The 14,046-nt window shown below is 38.4% G+C and overlaps 1 protein-coding gene across 1 annotated transcript in view; it reads right to left on the minus strand.

Annotated features, from left to right (window-relative positions):
* Positions 1 to 501: 501 nt before the first annotated feature.
* LOC139141341 (large ribosomal subunit protein eL27) overlaps positions 502 to 14,046 on the minus strand; it is a 39,915-nt gene continuing 26,370 nt past the window's right edge. The window contains exon 5 of the mRNA XM_070710977.1: positions 502 to 616. Within this exon, the coding sequence (XP_070567078.1) occupies positions 568 to 616 (49 nt within the window). The 3' untranslated portion in view covers positions 502 to 567. The remainder of the gene's footprint in view (positions 617 to 14,046) is intronic.

Raw genomic sequence — 14,046 nt, forward strand, 5'->3', positions numbered from 1 at the left:
AGTGGTGGCAGTGAACTGAATCAGCCCACACATCTTAATAAGAGGATTTTGACTTTTAACCTATTTGTATGCAGGGTACCTATTATGTTTGGGAGTGGTAGCAGTAGCTGAAACAGCTAATTGGTCATTTCCTGTCATTGTTTATGAACTGTGACATATTAACAGATCTGCTGAAACCGTGGAGGTCTATTTTTGTACATCCATGGTAGAAAGATTCTCTGCTATCCATGTTGCTTAAGTTGACCTTCAGTACCTAAAGTTTCAGACCTTATTTACTTTTGTCATTCTTAATTTTCTGGTTTAAATATTTCTTGTTGTTTTTCTGGTTGTACTGTGCAGAAATTGTCATAACATCAACGTGTAATTTCCCTGCACTGAACAGATAGAAATAACACTTATTGTTGATCTTTGGTATGTACCAATTCTGATCAAATTTGACCGACACCATATAATTGCGGTATTTTTCTAATTACTAGCGAAAATGATACAAAAAACCCCACATTTTTTCAAAAACTTCTCTTTAATTCAGTTTTGTTGCCTCAAATATACAGTGCAGACATTCTGAAATTAGAAACGAAGTTTCTGGAAAAACCATCTGTTCTTGCCAGTCTTGTATCTGGAACAGAATAATATAAATGTCAGTTACCGGGGTTTTTACTGAATTCTATGTCTATAGTGCATTTAACGAGGGTTGGATAGATATAGGGTTGGGGAATGGAAACCACTCTGTGGACCATTAAAAACCTCTGTGGACGGAAAAAATCCCATGTTTGATAACTGGATCCCACAACATACCTTGCGAAACCCATGATAGTTGATCACTGTAATAGTGTTAAAGTGGCCACATGAGGGAGTATTTTCAATATGGTGATGTCTGCTTTTGAAAGAAATTTCACACTTGGTAAGTGTTTATCACAGAAAAACTATTTGTAAATTAGAATTCTACAGCTCAAATATGCTTCTCCGATGAAAAAATATTGCAAGAATATCCATGTCAAGTTCCTTTTAAATCCATATTGGATTGAATAACAAACTAAATTGACGTGCATATATATGACATAGTACTTAACCCTTTGCACCCTGACCCCCTGGTACTCTATGACGTCATCGGACATTTCTGTCCGAGCCGGGTTCAAAGGGTTAATCTGTGTGCCAACATTGAACACCACATACGAACTGAAAATGCTCATGTGTTTCATTATATATTGCAGTTATGTGAAATTTGAACCTTTGCTACATGTTTGCAACTTTACTGAAAGTGTTATGATCAACATCATGAAAAATTTTCACCAGAGATTAATTCTAAACATCATTAAGTATTCAAATATGTAATTAGCTGAAATAATAAATTTCTTTGACTGCTGTCATTGTATCTTCACTTTATATACCAAGTGGTCACGTCCTTCAAGCTATAGAGTATGTTAAACTGAAAGCTCATTAGGTATGTAAATTATAAATAAGCTGACATGAAAATGTGAAATGACTTTCAATATAGTTATAACCTGGTATAATCATCGATGTAGATAGCATGTTTTGCCAACTTTGATAAAGTAAATCCAAGTATATATTCCTAATTAGGAAAGTTCATTAAATATGCAAAAAACGAATTGGCTGAAGTAAAAATGCCTTGACTTTCAATAATGTTGTATCACAGTATCATTAATTTACATAGCAAGTTTCATCAATTTTGGTCCAGTCAATTCAAGTATATATCCCTAATTTCAAAAGATCATTAAATATGCAAATTGGGAATTGGCTGAAGTCATTCTTGCAAGCCAGAGCAATAATTTCCGCTCCGCTGACCTACGCAAAAATCAAGCTCTGGCAGATTACGCCGGGAAACTGCGAAAGTATGAATGGGGGTTAATTAAATATTCATGAGAACATATCATCAGAATTAGCCAATCACGAATCCGTTTTACAAAGTCATGTGGGATCGTAAGCTCCTTATTGTCTGTGTGTACACAATCGAGCTTTCAGGGTCTGAGATCCTCTGGTTCCGTTGCATCTCTTCCGATATATGTTGCATTAAATCCGACAGCTTTCAAAATTTTGACAGTTTTTCTGTCATTATCGAGAGCACCGGTGACACCATGTGAATACTATGGCTTCGGTATGTACACAGGAGACTACGGCCAGCAACGAACCCAACCCGGTCCCACTGCAAGGTCGTCCCCGTACACTCAGTGTGACCATGGAGAGAGTCGGACGATCTCAGTTTTCGGACATTTAATGACATGCTGTTCATTGTACTCACTTCGCTCCGTATTGATGGCGTTTTACAAGTCATGATACCTCATATTCTGTGCTCTCGCTGTCGCTCGTAACTTTCGTAAATTACGAACAAAAATGAAAATTTACGAAAAAAAATACATGCCCGATCGGCCATTTACGAACAATTTTGTTATTTTTGAAGCCTGATTTTCGGTCAAGATTATGAATTCCTGGGAAATACTGTCATATCTCGTCCTTCAAAAACTACTCGGCCCATATCATCGGCGCATCGACAATGGTAATAGCTTTGGACTTTGACCTGTGCTAACATGAGCATGCGAGAAAAGGTTTCAAGATCCCCGGGTCGTGTACTCTCACACTGGTATGTCATGCATGACGGTAGTTTCGAGATACCCAAACACTCACATGCTGTTAACTTTCCGAATGGACGCGGGTGAAGCGGATCGATCGAGGGAAGCGGGCAGTTACAAATGCTTCAGATAGATAGTATCCTCAGCTGGGAAAGAAAGTTGGGCATAAAAACGGCACCTGATATGAAAAAATTGGAAACAATGAAACCGCCGAGAAGAGATCAAGACAGTCAGCCGGAAAGACAGTCGAACTGCAGTCCCGACCGCCCATGGTTGATGTACCGTACCACAAAGTGTTTGTCTGTGCATGGAGGTGGAAACGAGCCGGAAATCTTAGTTATCATCGATTTGTCATTTGACGATCTGCAGATTGAATTTTTTTCAGTGAACTTGCCAATTTTAATAGTTTTCCTTCAAAATATTTTACAAGAAACTGTCTCAGCAAATGTTATGAATACTGATAGTTTTCTTTGATGATCCAAAGACAATGCTGTGCACAGTCCCAAGACGAAAACGTTTATCCAGACAAAAAATAAATGACGATCATCTGCAGCGTTTTAAAAGTATAACTGTCTCTAAAAAAACATTAGCAGGATCTCCAGTCTCAGTTTGCGTACTTAAATTTGCTGTTATAATGAGACAAAATTTGTGCGAAACCACAGACTGCCAAATGTTCTGATCAGTGGTTGTTTTAAAAGAATTTTAGAATATGGCATAATGACTGCAGCTACCAAGAGGCACCACCTAACCTATGGATGACATGCATACTTTCAAAGTAACAGAGCTTTCCAAATATGAAAAACAGGGGAGAGATTTTCTAGCATCTAAAACTTGTGCAAACACTGATAATATTAATGACCACTTCATATATTAATATATATAATCATCAAGCACTGACTACACACACAAAGGGAGTTACAATTTGTGTCACAATATACTTGAAAATGTTATGTTGTGTAATAAAGATCGATTAATTAAATAACATTCATGGGCCAGTTGATCAAAATGACACACTTTATTGAAACAAGGAAGAAATTTCAATGTTACAAGCACTCATGACCCATGATGTACTGTGTTATTTAATGGATCTTTTGAAAATGTGTATCAAAATATGAAAGTTCATTGTCAAAAAAAAACTAAAAAGGAATTTTTCACTTTCCTTTGTCTATAATGAAATCATTCATCATTTCTATACCCTTAACATCATTTATTGTGTACCAGAAGTGCTTGTTGAAAATGGGCGGGCTCAGCATTACATAATTTGTGCTTACTAATTTTTTTTTAACCAAATTCGTAAATTTACTAACAATTTCGAAAGGCCAGGGAGAACACAGATATTAAGTCAGGTGACGCTGCTGTCCCGTTTTGAATAGTTAGTTTTTTCAGTGGAAGCTATTTCGGGCGCTAAAAACTTCGCGAAGGTGTTGAAAGCAACACACAGAGACAGCCCATGTCCGATATGTAAGCACCATAGACGTCGAAATATAGTTGCGTCGTCCATGGATTGAACGTAACTAATTCATTACAAAATTTTTACAAACAGTTTTCTAAACACATCGAAATTGAAAATCGAGGGTTTGAAGCTTCAAAATATCAATAGTTAGCCCCTATAATCACATTCCAAATACGACGTCCGTGACTGTGATAGCAGTCCGATTACTAGCTGTGATATCGCAGCGGTACTTGTGGCGTGTATCGAACACGCTCGGGTCATCGAGGTCATGAGGTTCATGATCAATAGTTTTGACCAATGGGTTTTACACAGCGGTGTTGTTCTACGCCTGGGTCGGACAATGTGCACAGCGAGGCGTGGGGCCAGCTGCTCCAGTTATGCGATACCCTTTGATATAACGCTCGTGAAACACGATGGGCTGGGACGGCCTTCCATGCCTGGTAGCATACAGACTTGCCACCGCTGGTCATCGTGCAAAGCTAAGAAACCCATCTTTTCCTTGTAAAATAATTATCAATGGCGTCTTTTTGGTGTGTTTAGAGCGGTTGAGTCCAAAAACATTAACCCTTTGCAGCCCAGCTCATTTGCATAACAATATACAGTGGAGACCAGAACTCCCCACTCAAAAATTAAAATATTCTGTAATCATTAACAGTGTATTGTTTATTCCAAATTTGTAAAAAAGTGGCTCAAAACTGACTACAGCAACCTTAAATTATTTTAAAGCTTATAAAATTTCCTTTCCAATGATATATTGCTTATGGGGAATTCAAGAAATTTTCTTGACACTTTTCCTCATCAAATGAAGCTGGCAGCTGATTTATTGCGCAGTTTTACACTTTCCTTTTCAGGTAAGAAGTCCCAGATGAAATAAAAATTAACAAAACACATAATTTGAGTGTTTCTTCTTTTTTTACATGATGTTGTTTTGAAAATCAATGTTTTTCTAATTTTGCAATTGTTGTAGCATCATAGAGCCGAGAATTTGCCGTACATATTATTATATATCATCAACCAACTTGTGCAAAATTTCATGGCACATTGAGGAAATGTTTGCATCATTTTTAAACGTATTATAAAGTAAAAGTAATATTGAACATAAAATTATCAAATTTACAACAAAACAAGTCATCGTTGATGACACAGTCCCCACTTGTTAATGGGTACTTTGATTACAGGTCCTCAGAGAGGATAGAGTCCTCTTCATTAGGTCTGTGATAAAAATACTTTTGAATAAATTCGCTTGATACATGTCTGAGCTGTAGTTCAGGACATGAAAAAATTGTAATAAAATGGCCACATGGTGGCCTTATTGGATCGTATCACAAAACAAATCAATGTGCATATGTATGACATAGGTCAATGTCCTTGTACCAACTTTGAATAAAATCGGTTGAAACATGCCTGAGTAATGGCTCTATACATGAAAAAATCGTAATAAAATGGCCATACGGCAGCCATATTGGATCATATCACAAAACAAATCAATATGCATCTGTATGACACATGAAGTAATCCTTGTACCAAGTTTGAATGAAATCGCTCCTTGCATCTCTGAGATATCTGCATGAAAGGACGGATGCATGCATGCACGAACGCACGCACGCACGCACTAGAAGCTATGTTTCCCGGTATGCATCACGATCAGCGCACATGCATGTACAGGAGAGGACTAGAGAGGGCGCACATTAAAATCCTTGGGAAAGCCGGGGATACTCAAAGATTAGCCATTAACATGGAGGGTCTTAATTTAACCTCGTTCACAGTGTGCTCGTTGAAAAGACGAAATTCCAACTTTTACAGTGATACCACATTCACCATCTTTTGGATTTTTCTTTCCTTTGATATGATTATGCAAATTAGGTGTGTAAAATCGAGAATTTCGTGTGTTTTTTGCCTACTTCTTCGTTGGACTTAAAAATGACTTCGTACAAGTTTGACCTTTCGATCAGGCATTACAATGGCGACAAAGGTACGGTTTTATTTTCTCTCTGTCATTGTTGTTGTCCTCATAAATCAAGAAATACTGAAAATTGGAATTTTACCCAAATTTGAAGCCTGATATGCTTTTTCGGAAGATGGTTTGCAAATTTTTGAAACCGTAACTGTTTTGATCATTTTTCTAGTTTTCAATCGGTATACCGCATGGTTGACCTTGCTTTACGTATGTAAAACTAGTAGGCTTTCGAACGGAACGATGTAATTTAGAAGTTGAAACAAAGATTCAGTGTCCCAGTTTTGACGTTAACTATAGACGCAGCCGCTTGTATATGTCTATATATTAGCTAAGACAATGATCAGTAGTGTGCACGTGTGCCTCAGTTTGAGTGTAATTCACCGCTGGTGTTTATGTATGTTGAAACAATGATTCAGTCCCAGGTTCGACGTAAATCAGAGCTAGCTATAGCCAGTCACCTTATACCTTTTTTCTCTGTTACAGATTTCCCGTATCTTTATCTTTGGATGGTGGCACATACTTCACACAGTTTTGAATAAAATTTAACACTAAGGTATACTGTCATATCCTCAGCTGAAACTGTCATGTCCCATGAGTGATTAGTATTGTGGCATTGCTCTATTGCCACTTTGCAGAGATTGCAAAAGAATTTGCCACTTTTTCTCTGGAGGACAAGACATTTCTATTTTTCGTCTCCTTCCAATCGACGGTTGTATTTCATGCCTCTCAGACCATCTTTTGCAAACTTCTCGGTTTCTTTAAGAATGGGCAGAATTTTATCCCTTACTGTTTGGTCCGATTCTGCCGCATTTATGATAGCAAAAGGCATTCTAATGTTTTCGGACTGAGAGGTTGGATCTCTCCACAGCTCATTTCCCTTATAGGAGATTGCCCTAATGGCCCCACTGACAGCAAAAACTTTCAAATTTTGAACAATACCTTTGCTGTCTTGAAAGGTGTCCCCTCCTTCCCCAACAATTATTTCCACTTCCCCTAATGCAGCTTTATTGTCGAGATCCAACCCTAAATTGTTTTCATCATTTATTTCACATAGTCTATCCCAGATTTGTTGTTCAACACACTTGACCCTCCACCCCTTTTTATTTCCATGACTGGTCTCAATCACTGAACCATAAAACCGTCTCAAATGATGTTTTAAATTTGAGAGTCTTGGGATTCTTGACACATTATTTTTTGATCTCAGTGATTTTTCCAGACAGACGTAATCATTTTCAGAAAGACCTCCCCCAAGATGCAGGAACATATGTTCTGCCTCCCGGTCAGACCAGAGATGAAAGTCCTCATCAAGTTTGTCCTCACTGTCACTACAGTCCTTTGGTGCTGAAGTCAAGGCCAGTTTCACAGAAAGGGGCAGGATGTCAAAATCAGTTGATACTGCAGCTTCTTTAAAAAAATCCTGAGTTAAAAGTGCACGTGAAAAATCTTTGTCTAATCTCCTTCATCACATCCAGAAAGCTTTTCACCTATTTGTTTGTGTTGTTTTATTATCTTTGCTGCATAACTTTTGCTTTTATTTTTTGAAAACTCTATTCGCTCAGAAGAAAATAAAAGAGAAACTGCAGCATTGTCACATTGACATGACTCGACCCCTCCCCTTTCAAATGACCAACCAAAACCTTGACAGCTGACCATATCTGGTTTGGACCCATTGTAGCAATTTTATCGACATTTTAGAAGAATATAATTACTTCATGCTCAATTTAAAACATTCAAAAACATTTGGTGTATTAATGACGTCATTGCTTCCGTAGACATTGATGGAACAATTAATATTGATTCAATTTTGTTGTAAACACTTTTTTCTTTTGTGATGCTTTTACCTCTAAGCACACTTTCCCTTTTGCCAATACCTAACTCGTCCTGGGCACCGTACTCCTCACGGAATGGGAGGGGGTAGTCAGTTGAGAAGATTCTTCGTTGGCATGTACATGCCAACGAAGAGTATGCCATCGAAGAGTTTTCTCAATATATCCCTTCTCATTGGCGGTTGGGTGGCTTTTTTTTCTGCAAGATGTAAGGTGTTCTTGTCCTTTTTCTTTCCCCATTCAGTGGAGGTTTTTCATCCACCTCGCATCTTACCTTCTGTCATTAACAAAATTGTGCTTTTTTCAGATTTATTTGGTTTTTTGCCCATGTTGCAAGTGTTATAGCTACCTGTTTGCCTTTTCACCGGTTCTCTCCGTCTCGCTCCAGCATCAGTGTCTTTGCCACTTTGCAGTTTTTGCTGTTTTTTAATAGTTAAACTTTGTTCAGTATTTTCAATAATTGACCATCATTTTTACCATTATGCATTTGTCTGATCTCATTTTTGCTTTTCGTCACAAAATTTGAATTGTTTTGATATGTACTTTTCTGTACAGGAGATTAATTTTAGTAATAAACGTTCATTTGAAAAATCAACATGAGGCCCGGGGGCACCGACGTCCTTTGTACCTCCTTACTGTTTATTAATTGCCATAAATGTGCAATTTGGCAAAAAGTCAAATTGTTTTGACATAAATGAAAGTTATTTGAACTGGTTGGTTACCGCTCCAGCATAAGTTCAAGTGCGGATTCTAAGTATCAACAACCTTGATATGAACCATTGACTAAAAAACATTTGCTTGTTACACTCACCACACTTGTACTTAGTATTTGGAGTGTACACCTATCTACAATACAATGATAAAAAGTTTGGACTCTGTAGGTCAACAGTGCATCTTTAATGTATGAGACTAAATAAGCTTACCCCTCAAGTATGTATAGGCCAAAAACAATATTTAATTTTGAATTATGTAGTGCAGGGAAGGACATACAATATGGTGAAAAGCAAACTAAATATAAAAACTGAATATACAATTATATGGAAATGTTGTTTTACAGTCATGAGTATCTGGTGTGTGCCGAGAGACAAATATTAAAATTGGACAGTATCATCCTGACCACAGTTTGTCTGACTGGCTGTGTTTCCTTCTGATTTTCTGACACGGTGATAGGTACAAAATATTATGCTATTCACGATAGTTATACAACATAGCTTGCATTTTGTTCACAGTAGAACTGAGTTTTACATGTAAGATAACTTTCTCGTAAACTGTAAATTCTGGCTTCTGGCAGCTCAAACGTCGCAATACTACATTTTTTGATATGATATGGAGTGATTTGCACACATGCAGTGACAGTCGATATATTCATAGTATGAGAGTCTACTGTACATTAAAGCATAGTGATGTTGACAACTACATGCATGCCAGCTAGTGCACGATTTCAAAGTAGCCAGGAGGAAATTCTAATGGTCTTTTAGTGGAAATATACTAGGTATTAAACGACAGTGAAACAAACAACATTAGTTATCGTGACCTTGCTAAACTGCATTCTCGGATCATGTATGATCTGATGATCATGCCAAATTCCCATGTCGGATTTAGCCCTGCGTACGATGCTGTGTGTTCCGCTACAGCTATTCGCCCCGCTCACCACAGCCCTGCAAAGACCCGTACGTAGGGTCGGTGACTTCAAATCCATTTTGGGACTTGACGTACAAAAGCCAAATTACAGCCGAAATTCAGCGTTCTTGGGCCCAAGTCGTATCCCTGCCCGCCTCAGCTACTCGATCGCTTCCAAAAATGCCCGTCTTTTATTCACTTTTCGTAAATAACCGTCGATGTCGGCAACTCTCTCGCTAGCCCTGCGTACGTACGCAGTGCATTCCCTGTGTGCGTTCCTAACACACAGCATCGTACGCAGGGCTAGCGAGAGAGTTGCCGACATCGACGGTTATTAAGTAAAAGATGATGTCAAAATCAATGCACAACTGTCGAAATTACCAAAAATAAGCAACAGAAAACTAAAAGTTATCGCTGTGTCGAAAGGACAGTATATCAACATAAAAAGACACTAGTTTGTTATGACATGGAGGCCGGAGGTAGAAGGACAGAGCATTCCCTCGCTCTCACCCAGCTATTAGTACGGCCGCGGTGGGATTGCCTCGCTATTAAAGCAATGGATTCGCCGGTACTGGGGAGTACGGAGGCCATCATTCTTCAGTCTATCGAAGGAGTGGTTCGTGCCAAAAATTACATGACAGCAATCAAATATACGCTAAAACCAACCTAAAACGTCAAAATTCGCAACTGACCGAGAAACATAACTTGTTATGTGCGCATGCGCATATTAAGGGGAGACCCATTTGATTTCGGGGGGGGGGGTATGCAGGAAGTGGGTATGGGAACTTTTTTTTGTTAGAGAGACAGCATTTTTTTATTTCTACAGTCAGACCTGCATCAATTTTTTTTTTCAAATGGAGTAGCAGTGCAATTTTTCAAATTTAAGCCAGTGTTTCACATATCACAGGATGTTTTTATTTATTCATTTTACATTCCAACAAATGACAAACAAAATGGAAAGTCTATTATATATATACCTTTAAATTATAGAACACTTTTTTGGCAAATCAACTGTGATCAGTACTATACCTGCTTTTCTTTAAAACAGTCAATTCCTTTTAAGTTCTCAGGGGAGATGTTATCTTTTGTGGTCAGAGAAACAAGGCTCACACATTGTATTTAATTATATTTGTTGTTCCTCAATTTTCATTGTCAACTTGTAATCTTTCTAATATATTTATATTGAGAGAATAATGTATTGGTTTTAACACTAGTTTATTGACTCCTATCTTGTGTTTTAAATTTTCACGATTTAGAGAAGTCAAATAGTCCCATCTAGATATTGCCTATACCATTGAGATATTGCAACAGAAATCCTGAAACATGATTTCTTGGGTCAGAAAAGGGAAGGAAAACATCAAGTGCACCGAGGTGTACAGTAGTGAATGCTTATATCATTATGTCATTGCCATCCATGTACTCACTTATTATTCCTAATACCTTAAAACTGTAACAAATAGTTACATGAGGCACAGAGAAATCCCGCGTTCAATAACATTCGCAAAAATTTTGTTTGTCAAGAGGTAACCAATGATCGGTTGTACTCGGAAGTGCCACGATGTCACTGATGTTCAGTTGCACATCTGGGTGCGATGATTCAACGTTCATATGACGTTTGAAAACAAGTCATTGACAATGACACAGTCCCCACTTGTTAATGGGTACTTTAACCCTTTTCCTGCCAGACAGTATCATTTCCCAATCAGCCAAGTCAGCAAAAAGTGGTATTGAGCCAAAACTTGAAGTATTTTCACCCACTTGGCTTGGTATTTTATGACATCTTTAGTAAAAAAAAATCCAGTGTACAGTATTTATGATTTCAACAGCCTTCAAATGTACAGTATTATGTTAAAATATACCATATGGCAGTGTTCTCCCCAGGATTTTTTTACAAGAGGGCGAAGACGTGGTGCGAAGCACCACAAGCGACTGCTTATGCGGTCGCGGGGGGAGGTCAGGAGGGGGGTGCCCCCCCTCCTGCCGTTGGAGCTTTTGAAAAACAGAGATTAAAATGGTGTTATTTGGTGGCACTTGGGGAGTATTTTTTTCAGATTTTTTTCGTATAAAAAACTCAAAGGAAAAGAAATCTGAGACGGTGTTCCACAACTTTTATTCCAGTTCAGTGATTTCAATGAAGATTACATTTTTTGAAAACGAAAACATAAGCTTAGCGACAGACATACATTTATTCATCGATGTCAAAATTATCACCGTGCACCATAGCACTCACGTGTTCTCATCCTCCGGCGGAGCCTAAACAGTCCGGGTTATGTCCATATAGAGGATAGTAGGGAAGAGCCAATGGCGTACCGTATATGTAATGAAATTAAGGCAAGAACCAATCACGTACTGTATATGTAACAAGGGTCAAAGGTTACATTGGTTCACTTTGTTCAGATCGCGATATGACCTGACAGATCCACCGATCGAGTGAGACTGTTGGCTACCCGGAAGTATCTTAGCTCCAGTCGATTGGCGACGTTCTACCGTGTTAAAAATTGTAAGATTTCTTCAGGAATAGTTTTCTGAGTTTCTTTACCCTTGACCATATTCGACAAAGAGTTATTGGACGTTTTTCGTTCTCTTTTCCAGCTTTTGGTTAACTTCTCGGCGATTGATCCGGCGCGCGTTTTTCTGAGCGAAGGGTCAATCGTACCGGGAAACGCATGGTGATCGAAAAAATCGTGCTCCATCGTGCTCCGATGACCGACTAAAACAGTTGACCCATCTTTGTAAAGCTTGAAAAATTCTGCATACTGCAGATGGCAAGGTTAAATTGAAATTTGACCAAAAATAGGCGATATTTGGCAACAAATAACTTACTGTAAATTTACAAGGGTCAAATGCTGATTTCTAGGAGCCGTACCCGGCCAGGAAATTCATCCAAATAAGTAATTTTCAATGTACTAATCACTTGTATCGGTCACCATCTCGACCGTACTAAACATTGTGAGTAACGTCTACAACTAAAAACTACCCAGTGCTAAAAATAAAGGGCGAAATCAAGCCGAAAAGTTCCAAACTCGTTGCAATGTATGAGCCAAGGTTTGCATGGTTAAGTATTCATGACGTTGGCGGCGGCAGGTTCGCTGATTGGTCAATCGTACTATCCTCTCTATGGACATAACCCGGACTGCTAAAAAAGGTCGTTTTGCTTTGGGAAGGAATACACAAGCGAAATTCTAACCTCCTATAAAATCTTCAGTGTACTCTGCTGTCCTTGGTTCGGCTCAAGCTCCTTGGCATGTTTACTCAGCTATAAAGTCGGTTACCTAATGCACGGTCCCTATGGAGGGACCGTGGCTAACGATACGTAACGGCCTGAGCCATGCAAACATGGCTGCCATCGATATGAGTTGCACATGGGCTTATGATCTCGGATGACATCACAAACTCGCGAGATTTGCAAGATCGATGAGAATTACGTTTGCAGCCTGCAGGATCAACGATCACACTTGCATTTTGCTTGTAAATCACTGTCAACTTTTTTTCCCGTACATTTTATTGTTTTATTTTTCAAAAAAAATAAATCTTTTTCATTTCTGGCAAGGGGGCGCTCGGAATTTACAAGAGGGCGCCACGCCCCTGTTACCTTGTTCAGGGAGAACACTGATATGGAATATGTTGTGTTTCATTAATTTTAACCATCTTGACCTGGTGGTGAAATATGGTCTTGGCAGAAAAAAGGGTTAATTACAATTTTAAGTCCTCTGAGAGGAAAGAGTCCTCTTCATTAATTAGGTCTGTGTTTAAAGCAATGTGAGCTTAACATCTGTACCAAGTTTCATGAAATTTGATGCAGTATTTCTTGACATATCAGACTAATTACAAAAGTTCAATAATTGATATGATACTGCTACATGCCGTTAAACAAACTGATTTGCATATGTATGACATAGAACAATGTCCTTGTGCCAACTTTGAATGATACTGGTGGAAATATGTCTGACTTATACCTCTGTACATGAAAAAATCGTAACAAAATGGCCACCAGGCAGCCATTATATTGCATTGGACTGTGAAACCAAAAGACATGCATATTTATGACATGATAGGTCAATGTCCTTGTACCAACTTTGAAAAAAATCAGTTGAGATGTGCCTGAGCTATGGCTCCGTACATGAAAAAAATCATAACAAAATGGCTGCATGGCGACCATATTGGATCATATCACAAAACAAATCAATGTGGATATGCATGACATAGGTCAATATCCTTGTACCAAGTTTGAATAAAATCGGTTGAGACAATGACTGAGTTATGGCTCTGGACAGTTTTTCCATTAACGCAAAATCCTGCGTATTTTACGCAAAATTGTTCGGAAATACGCAAAAAAAATCATGACTGCGTAAACAAATACGCATTGAGAAATGCTGCCCAATGACACGACGTGCTTGGCCCGTACTACATTGCCTGAACGTGGTTCATTGCAGGACAAAAATAGAACATATGCACCTACTTGCAAGTGACATTTATCATGATATTGCAACATGTTAGACTTTAGCAGACCGCAGCACTTTATGCAACATTGTATTTCATCATCACAAAACGTCATATCAATCAGTTCTGTACAGACAATGGCACTACAGATGCAAAAAATTCCAG

Source organism: Ptychodera flava, chromosome 9, assembly GCF_041260155.1.
Source record: "Ptychodera flava strain L36383 chromosome 9, AS_Pfla_20210202, whole genome shotgun sequence".
NCBI classification, from domain to species: Eukaryota; Metazoa; Hemichordata; class Enteropneusta; family Ptychoderidae; genus Ptychodera; species Ptychodera flava.